The 10,076-nt window shown below is 43.9% G+C and overlaps 1 protein-coding gene across 1 annotated transcript; it reads left to right on the top strand.

Moving 5' to 3' along the window:
• Positions 1-8,193: 8,193 nt before the first annotated feature.
• On the top strand, positions 8,194-9,129 carry LOC125366015 (olfactory receptor 1A1-like). The gene has a single exon (XM_048366397.1). It carries the CDS (start codon positions 8,194-8,196, stop codon positions 9,127-9,129), a length of 936 nt encoding a protein of 311 aa, XP_048222354.1.
• The last annotated feature ends 947 nt before the right edge of the window (positions 9,130-10,076 follow it).

Below are 10,076 nucleotides of genomic sequence, written 5' to 3'. Positions count from 1 at the left end.
TGGCCCAAGGTCAATTACAGTCAGGAAGTGAGTTGCCTGCCAGGGCTCACCATACAGGTGACACATGCATAAAGAGGGATAAGGAGCACCTAGGTGCTCTAAATCACTAGAAAATTGGGGAGCCTACTACTATCAGCCTGTAGGATTAAAGCAAGAGTGCTCATGCATGAATTTTCCTAAAGTCAAATGCTAGGGAAAAGATGGCAGGTAATGTTTTAATTTACCGCACTAAACAGAAGAAACCCTCAAGCATGGGCTGGTAAAATGACCAAGAGCTCAACCATACTGTTAACCTATGCATGTTCCTGGAGGGGAACCCAGGTAATGCTGAAGAGCAGAGGAGAAGAGCAATGCCTGAACAAAGTGATGGGCAAGGTCAGCCCTGAGCTTGGGCCCTGGAGACACAAGTGCCAGGAAACCCTGGGTTACTCTTGGGACATACTGTGTCCCCCTAGGAAACAGCCACATGAGTTTCTAGGACTCTCAGCAATTACTCTGACTTTGACCTGAGTGAAGATCTGGGAGCCACAGGTTCAGAAGACTTTATAACCTTAGGTTGCTCCATGATGTATGTCCTGGGCTGCATCCATCACTGATGAGTGGAGAGTGACTCTCTGCTCAGACTTGCCCAGCCCCCTTAAGGAGATGCTAGCCTCCATCCAGACAACTCCTTCCATCCCTTCTTCCCATGGGGAAGAAACCAGGCACTCCTCTTTCCAGTCCATCCCGCTGTGTCTTCTCCACCTCAGCCTCATGGCGGTGAAGTGCCACCATTTGAAATACCCATAGCCCTACAGTAATGTGTGCACTTCCAGCCTGGCTGCCTTCACTTCCCTTGTGAGGTAGATGTGAAGGCCACAGGGCCAGGAGCCTTTATGACAAGGTCTGTGCTGACTCCTCAGGTGTTTGTGGGTGGATGCTGGAGAGATTATGACATCAGCACGAAGTAACTGAGCACCAGGACCCACACCCAGCCAGCCGCTCCCTTGACCTCTCAAGTCCCCACAAGGTGAGTAAATTACTGTATTATTTCATTGGATGTTTCTTATCAGGTGAAGTAGACTGACAGAAGTCCCACAGAGAGATATCAGTAAAACTTGGATACAATTGTCTGTCTGAGTCCAGCACCCAAGTCCTTAAGATGCAATGGACAGATGGTAAAGTGAGAGAATCTACTCTGAATGCAGACCTAAATAGAGAGTTCCCTCAGTCCTCAGCTCTATGATTGTCCTGATGTATACGTCCTACCTCCTCCTCCTCCTTCTCACTTTCCTCTTTCTCTTGCTTCTTCTTCTTCTTTTTTTATTTGTAGTACTGGAGCTTGAACTCAGGGCCTTACTTATGCACATCTGGCACTTCAACATTGAGCCTCATTACTAGTCTGGCCTTCTTTCTTAATTAATGGAGATGGAGTCTTGGTGGGTTGTTTTTGCCTAGACTGAGGCATTGGTCCTCCTGGTCTCAGGATCCTGAGTAGCCAGGGTTACAGGTGAGCCACTGGTGCCTGTTTCCTTTCATTATTGAGCTCTATTTTATACCACGAGCTCCATTTTACATTGTAGTTATTCTTATAAGCCAACTTCAGTGAAAAGGCTGCAACATTCATTATCCACTCAACAAATGTGCTCAAATGTCTGTACTCACACTAAATGGAAACTTAGATAACTTTATTGCCACAAAACATCAGTGGAACCCTGGGCCACTCTACTAATTGTTACAGCTTAATGAATACTAAAGTCCTTGCTTTAGATAAACTCCTCTACAATAAAACCACAAACATCTTTTGCAGTCTGATTGCTGTCCTTTCCCTGTCCTGATCTAAATTCTCTGCTTTTTTTTTTTTTTTTTTTTGGCCAGTCCTGGGCCTTGTTCTCAGGGCCTGAGCACTGTCCCTGGCTTCTTCCCGCTCAAGGCTAGCACTCTGCCACTTGAGCCACAGCGCCGCTTCTGGCCGTTTTCTGTATATGTGGTGCTGGGGAATCGAACCTAGGGCCTCGTGTATCCGAGGCAGGCACTCTTGCCACTAGGCTATATCCCCAGCCCCTAAATTCTCTGCTTTGATAAAGATGTATACCACGTTTGCCTATATTTTCCCTCTACCACTCGAACACTTTGTCCTTGTGTTTTTTCCATGGTATGTGACTTGGAGTTCATCTTTAACTCATGGATAGAAAGTGAGTGATTTTTAAGAAACAGACACATTCACAACTGCATATTAAAACATATATTTTCAGTGTGGTAAATGGACATCTTTACAAGCAAGCCTGCTTCAGAAAGGGAGCACAGAGATAAAAGAATAGTAGTTAGAGTTTGAGGATTGGATGACTTACTGAATGCCTAAAAGCCTACAATATATTTTCCTGGAATTAGAAAAGAACTGGAGTTGAGACAAATATTAAAAAGAAAATACCTATGTGGAAAATGGACTGTGCAACCTGTGGGCAGAGATGGAAAGGGGAACTGGGGAAAGTGAAGAAAGGGGGTAATGTTGTCCAAAAAGAAATGTACTAATTACCTGCCTTATGAAATGGTAATCCCTCTGTACAACACCTTAATAAGAACAATAAAATTGCATTTAAAAAATAGCTAAAAAAGAAAATACAGCAGTTGAAGAGCCTGATAGGGAAAAATGTCTGATTAAAAAGGATGGGAGTGGACAAACACGCTTGTTCTGGGTCTTGAGAGAATGGGAATAAGATGGAGGGGACTTACGGACATGCTGGAAAGCAGCAAGGAAACATTCCTTCATGGGTCTTGTGGATTTTGTGAATGGTTTAAGAAGTCATATCCTACCCTGTTATCATGCACATAGCTTTGTATAATTTTATTTTGAAGTTTTGTTTTACAACCCTTGGAGAATTATTTTTATGTGTTATTTTCTATAGCTACAGAGCCCATTTTCATATGACTCTTTGATGGTCAGTCGATCATTTTTTTGTGGCTATTTCTAAACCTGTCCATATCATAAATTACATTTAGCAAAGACTTCATCTCTGCTTGGTTCCTCAAGTCTGTTCCATTGGGTAGTCTCATGGTGTGTCTCAGCCTGTACTTTATGAAGTTTGAATTATTACAATATGCCATGCCATTTTTTTGGTGCCAGTCCTGGGGCTTGAACTCAGGACTTGCAGATGGTTTCTAAGCTTTGTTTTAGTTTTTGGCTCAAGGCCAGCACTCTGCTACTTGGGCCTCAGATCCACTCCCAGTGTGTGTGTGTGTGTGTGTGTGTGTGTGTGTGTGTGTGTGTGTGTGTGTTTGTGTATATATATTATTTATGTGTATATATATAATTTTTTTTGGTTAGTCTTTTTTTTTTTTTGGCCAGTCCTGTGCCTTGAACTCAGGGCCTGAGCACTGTCCCTGGCTTCCTTTTGCTCAAGGCTAGCACTCTGCCACTTGAGCCACAGCACCACTTCTGGCCATTTTCTGTATATGTGGTGCTGGGGAATTGAACCCAGGGCCTCATGTATACGAGGCAAGCTCTCTTGCCATTAGGCCATATCCCCAGTCCTTGGTTAGTCTTATTGGAGATAACAGTCTCATGGACTTTCCTACCTAGCCTGGCTTCAAATTGTGATCCTCTGATCCCAGCCTTCTGAGTGGCTACCCATGTCTAAGAGCAGTATTTTTTTTTTTTTTATGTATTTGTTTTAGAACACAGACTTGCTGAAGTCTCTGCCTAGATTTCTCTTGGTCTTCTTTGAAATTATTCATATTTTCTGGGAATTCTTTTCTTTTCTTTCTTTCTTTCTTTCTTTCTTTTTTTTTTTTTGGCCAGTCGTGGGCCTTGGACTCAGGGCCTGAGCACTGTCCCTGGCTTCTTCCCGCTCAAGGCTAGCACTCTGCCACTTGAGCCACAGCGCCGCTTCTGGCCGTTTTCTGTATATGTGGTGCTGGGGAATCGAACCTAGGGCCTCGTGTATCCGAGGCAGGCACTCTTGCCACTAGGCTATATCCCCAGCCCCTCTTTCTTTCTTTTTTGGACCCAGGGCCTGAGCACCGGTCCTGGCTTCTTTTTGCTCAAGGCTAGCACTCTACCTCTTGAGCTATAGCGCCACTTCTGGCTTTTTCTGTGTATGTGGGGCTGAGGAGTCAAACCCAGGACTTCATGCATGTCAGGCAGCCAGGACTCTATTGCTAAACCACATTCCCAGCCCCTGTGGATTCTTCATTTTCTTTTCATTCCAATTCTTTTTTTTTGAACAGGAATCAAAATGTTGGAGCTGTATTTTTTGTTAGACATATAAAAAAAGACAAAGTATAACACAGTAAATCATTTTATATAACATGAACTTAGAGTTTTCAAATTAATCATGATCTGGATAAAAATGTCTTTTCAACAAAATACGGAATGACAGGTGTGGCATCCCAGCGGGAGTCGGGCGGGCTGCGCGCCTCGGGCCGGTCCCCCTCCAGCGCAGGACCAGGGAGCATTGCTGAAAGGCAAATGACAGCTTTCTGGTGCAGCAGTTTGCACTCTCAGACACCAATGGAGGAAGCAATCCTCTGGGTTAGTCCTCTGTAGGTAAGTGTGGCCCAGATGACACCCGTGCGCGTGAGTCTGCTGGGCACACAGGCACAGCAGGTAGTCTTGAGCTGAGAACGTCAGGAAAGTTCCCTGATGAAGGTTCAGTGTTGGTATCAAAAGTTAAACACAAATTCTCAGAAGAAAATCTCTATGGCCTGTGGAATCTTGTCAAATGCTTGCTTGATGCATGTACCTCCATTTCATTACTTTTGTATTCATTTAATTCTTTACGAATTGCTGCCTTATCTGCCGCTGACAGCCGTGTCCAGGGCTTGTCCGCCCTCCGGTCATAGTCCTGGGCTTTTGCTACTTCCACATAATCACTGAAACGTATCAGGATTTTTCTGTCTCTTAACTCATCAACAGTGGGCCTCTGGTTAAGCTTTCTTGTTAGTCTTTGCTTGATTTCTCGTCTCTCTTCCTTCTCTGTCTGATCGTTCCTTTGTTTCAGGATGTTCCTCCTCTCCAGCTCCTCCAGGGCGGGTCTCTGGCTCAGCCGTCTGCGGAAAAACACCAAGATCACCTTCTGCACCATGGTGTGGCTGCGGGCACAGTCCGCCGGCTCGCTGGGCGGGCGCCCCCTCCCCTGAAGACGCCTCCTCCCGAGCCTCCGGAGGGGGCGCAGCGCGGGGCCTCGCCTCCCGCCGGGGAGCGAGCGCTGCCGTCACCGGGTCCCGCAACGTGCGGGGGACGCGCGGGTCCTCATTCTCCACGCCGCGCCCGCCCGGCACCCAGCACCCAGCACCGCGCGGTGTGCGCGGCCGCGCGGAGGGCGGAGGGCGGAGGGCTCCAGTGATCCTCCCGCCCGGGCCGGCCGGGCGAGGCTGGGCGCCCCCAGACCGCAGGGCCTCGGGCGTCTGGAGATCCCAGCTGCCGCGGGAGGGACGGACGGGGAGACCAGGGAGACCAGCCCGGAGCTCTGCTTCCCGCCCAGCCCGCCAGGCTGCTCAAGGGTCTTCATTCCAATTCTTACATGGCAAAACTTGTTCTTCTAGTCTTTTAACATAGAGGGAAATCCTTCAGATGTTTCTTACAGAGACTATTGTTTGATATTTCTCTTTTTTTTTTTTTGTCTTTTTTATTGTCAACGTGAAGTACAGAGGGGTGGGTTACAGTTTTATATGTAAGGCAGTGAGTACATTTCTTATCCAACTTGTTATATTCTCCCTCATTTTCCCCCTTGCTCCCCACTCCCCCTTTCTATCCCCCCCCCATAAGTTGTACAGTTGTTTACTCAAAATGGTTTTGTAAGTATTACTTTTGGAATTGTAAAAATTTTTATTGTCAAGGTGAAGTACAGAGTGGTTACAGTTACATATGTTAGGTAGTAAGTACATTTCTCATCCAATTTACAGATTATTTTTTAATCACTTCTGTTTTTTTTTTTTAAAAGAAGTTATCTTTGAGTAGTCCTATAAAGGGGCTTCAATTCCACAAATCATTTTTATAGGTACAATGCATCTTGGTCAATATCACCTCATAGAGACTATTAATCCTCATTATTCATGTGGATCTGGGGCTATATCTCTTGTACTAAAGAAGAAATTCACCCCATTCCCACCCTCAATGCCTACCCAATCCACATTGCAGGCCACAAGGGACCACACAGTACAAAGCTCTTACTTTTCTTTTGCTCTCTCTCTCTCTCTGAATAGATTTTTAACTTTATGTTTGTTTATAACTTCTATGGACTTTAATAGAAATGAGACTAATCCACATCAGCTTAGTATGATATGTAACAAGAGTCCAGCTCTGAAACCTGCCTCCTTGTTGTAGAGATAACCATAGTCTTTGAGCCCTCCAGGTCTGCCGAACCCTTCAACCTGGGATACTGTGATTTTTGTGAAGAAGGGAGAGTCTTAAGAAACAAAACCAAACTACCTTAGGTACATAGATAAGAAAGCATATCATAATTAGTCGTGACAAAAATAATTGGATCTACTCTCCAAATGCTTAGTGTGTAATTTGCATCTCTACTAGGAGAAACACTAAGATTTATTTTTGGTTGAATTCAGCATAAATTTAATCAATTTTTTAGTAGATAGAAAAAATACTGAATTACCTATGTACCCACCATTATGATTGCAAACTCATCACAAAATATAGAGGTGCTTAAATAGAAAAAGACAATATATTCCTTCCATGAAACAGTCCAAGCAGGTAATGTTAGTGGTGGATAGCTTTCCTGATGTGGAGAACCAGGGGTACACACTCATCCCACTAAACCATGGACATAGGAGAGAGTGTGAGGGAGGCCCACCTCTGGAATGCCTTTGTGGGTGCAACTCACTGAAAGGGAGCCTGGGAAATGTAGTTAACTCAGTGTTCAAGCAAGAGAAGGACACCATAAATCTAGCAAAGCAGTTATACTAGACTCTGCTCTGTAATTCTTATGCCGGAGAGGGCAAAATGGGTCAAAGAAGAAGGAACCTGTGGTAGAGCAGTTGCAAGAGCATTCCAATATTCAGGAAGAAATGCATGCTGGTCTACGGTAAAGCACTTGGGCAGCAAGTGGAGCACAGAGTAATCCAATCATTAATTTCAATGAAAGAATAAGAGCAGGTAGATGTTCCAGAAAGAGATAAATCTGGTAATTATGCTTGTGTGCATATGAGATGTGGGGAATGCAAAGAATAAGCAAGCATTGGACTCAAATAATATTGAGCACAAACTGACCTTGGGAAGAAGTGACCAATACTCCACAATAGTCATTCTGGAGGAGAGGAGCAATATATGCTCTTCCCTCTGCCAAATCTTGTAGATTTAGGCTGTGTGTTGCAGAGTGTGTGGTTGGGTCAGTCATGTTGGCAGGGTGCCTGGACATGGAAATGTGGTGAAGAGAGAGCTCTCAAGCCTCCAGAAATACACATGGGAGTGTACTAAGCATTTAGAGCCATTATGGAGATGTGTGAACCATGCAAAAAGCAAAACAAAACAGGAAAGGAGAGAACAACATTGTGATTGTGGTTATGCATATTTGAGTCTTTTCCAAACAGAGTGTCCATTAACGGAGGTGTAATAATCAGCCTTCTAAATGAAGCACCTGGGGAGAAACTTCAGCAGGGTCATTTTGATAGTGCCAAAATCTAGTAATCTTGTGTCTTACCACCTACCAGAGTAGACCCCTAGTATTTCCTGGGGTCTGGAGTTACTAAAGACTGGTTGAAGGAACAACTCATAGCATTCTTTGCACTAGAAAATGTTGTCAAAGATTCCAAAATGCTATCTTCACCTGATCATGAATAATAAGTCAAGTGTATGATTCCAGCTTCACTAAGATATTCTAAGATTCTTGAGAGCTGAGAATGTGTCTTAGGTATGGAATGGATAGATAATGTACTTTATTTCTCCCATGCTCATGATTTCCCTATGAGCTGTAAGAATACTCTAGGTCCTAGAATATGAATGAAAATTAGAGATGGCTAGGTTCTCATGGGAAAGGTTATCTACCTCTGATTTATAGATTGCTCATTCTGGGTAGGAATGCAAAAACATTTACTCCTGGTGTTAAACAGAAAGTTCTCTCCAAACTGTGGGGAGTTCATAAACTCAAGGGTAGAGAAGGCTGACTTTTTGAGTAAAATATCTTGGCAATGAAGGATTATAATACTCATTAACTACATGAATGATTCTGAATTTCTTTCTCCTTCCATGCTGAAGAAGCCATGAGGGAAGAAAACCAGTCTGCTACCACAGATTTCATCCTCTTGGGAGTGACAGGAAAGCAAGAACAGGAAGACATCTTCTTCATCCTCTTCCTCTTCATTTACCCCATCACACTGGTTGGAAACATGCTCATCATCTTGGCCATTCTCTCTGATATTCACCTCCATAACCCGATGTACTTTTTCCTTGTCAATCTCTCTCTTGTTGACATCTTCTTCTCATCTGTCACCATTCCCAAGATGTTGGCCAACCATCTCTTGGGTAGCAGAGCCATCTCCTTTGCTGGGTGTCTCACACAGATGGATTTCATGATAGGTTCGGCTAACACAGACAGCTATATCTTGGCCATGATGGCAATTGATCGAGCTGTGGCTATCAGCCGCCCTCTTCATTATACAATGATTATGAGACCGCGTTCTTGTGTCCTGATGGTTGTTGGGTCTTGTGTGGTTGCAATAATCAATTCCTTTCCCCACACAGTGTTTACAGCTAGTTTGTCTTTCTGCGGCAATAAGGAAGTGGCCAATTTCTACTGTGACATGGCTTCTTTGCTCAAGCTGTCCTGCTCCAACATCCACTTGAATGTGAAGATGATGTACCTTGGGGTTGGCATTTTCTCATTGCCATTGCTGTGCATCATTATCTCCTATGTCCGGGTCTTTGCCACTGTCTTGCGGGTTCCATCCACTAAGGGCATACTCAAAGCCTTCTCCACCTGTGGCTCCCACCTCACTGTGGTTTCTTTGTATTATGGGACAGTCATGGGCATGTATTTCCGACCTCTGACCCATTACAGCCTGAAGGATGCAATAATTACTGTGATGTACACGGCTGTGACCCCAATGTTAAATCCATTCATCTACAGTCTGAGAAACCGGGACATGAAGGCTGCTCTGGGGAAACTCTTCAGTAGAAGTTCTTCATCCCTGCTGTGATATCACACCCTGGGTGCTGGGGTCCGTGTTGGGAAGAACTTGGAGATCCAAGTCCAATGCTACCTTCTACAAGATGCGGACTCTCACCTTCCCAGCCTCAAATTAATTGATTTATCTCTATTTATGTTCCTTTTATTATTACCTTTAAGTAGTTGTACAAAGGGATTGCCATTTAACAAAGCAGTTATAAATACAATAGATCTTCCTCAATGTCACCCTTTTTGACATTTTCATGCATCCCTCTTATGTCACTTCCTTCTTTCTTCTTAATTTTGTATAACTGAATTCTTGATTGCACTCTCCCCTTCTTCTCCTCTTCATTCATCTACTTATTTACCTTTGACCTCAACCCACCAAAGCTTGATTTACTTAACATGTTTTTCCAGATATTTCCATTTCTTCACCCATGGCTCACGTCTGTAATCCTAGCTACTCAGGAGGCTGAGATTTGAGGATCACAGTTTGAGGCCAGCTCAGGAAGCAAAGTGTATGAAATTCTTATCCCAATAAATTACTCAAAAATTAAAAATCCCGAAGTGGAGCCATGGTGCAAGTGGCAGACTGCTAGCCTTAAACAAACAAACAAACAAAACAACCCCCCAGCTTTTGGACTTTGCCCAGGCCCTGAGTTAAATTCCCAGGACTACCACCCCAAACAAATCTATGACAAAATGACCTTCTGAATTTACTTCATATTTGACTAAACCATTCTGTCCATAAAGATCACAATTCTCCATGAAATCATACTAAAGAGTTACCAGTAGATTCATCACAACTTAAAGCAATAGATTATTATTAAATTGCACAGTAAAGTGTTTATTCAACTAATTATAGCATAAAATACAGTGATAAGCCATTTGGACCATAAGGAAATAAAGACAGCACTGGAAATGCTGTGGTCATATTTCTCCACTATGGCCCAGGGAGAATATTGGCTTTGATTCTGG

Source organism: Perognathus longimembris, chromosome 17 (assembly GCF_023159225.1).
Source record: "Perognathus longimembris pacificus isolate PPM17 chromosome 17, ASM2315922v1, whole genome shotgun sequence".
In the NCBI taxonomy this organism is placed as follows: Eukaryota; Metazoa; Chordata; class Mammalia; order Rodentia; family Heteromyidae; genus Perognathus; species Perognathus longimembris.
The sequence above is the reverse complement of the archived record's forward strand: the minus strand, read 5'-3'. Positions and strand labels throughout refer to the sequence as shown.

Bases quoted from the DNA above. Each gene is read 5' to 3' on its own strand.
- LOC125366015 (XM_048366397.1), top strand. From the start codon at position 8,194: ATGAGGGAAGAAAACCAGTCTGCTACCACAGATTTCATCCTCTTGGGA.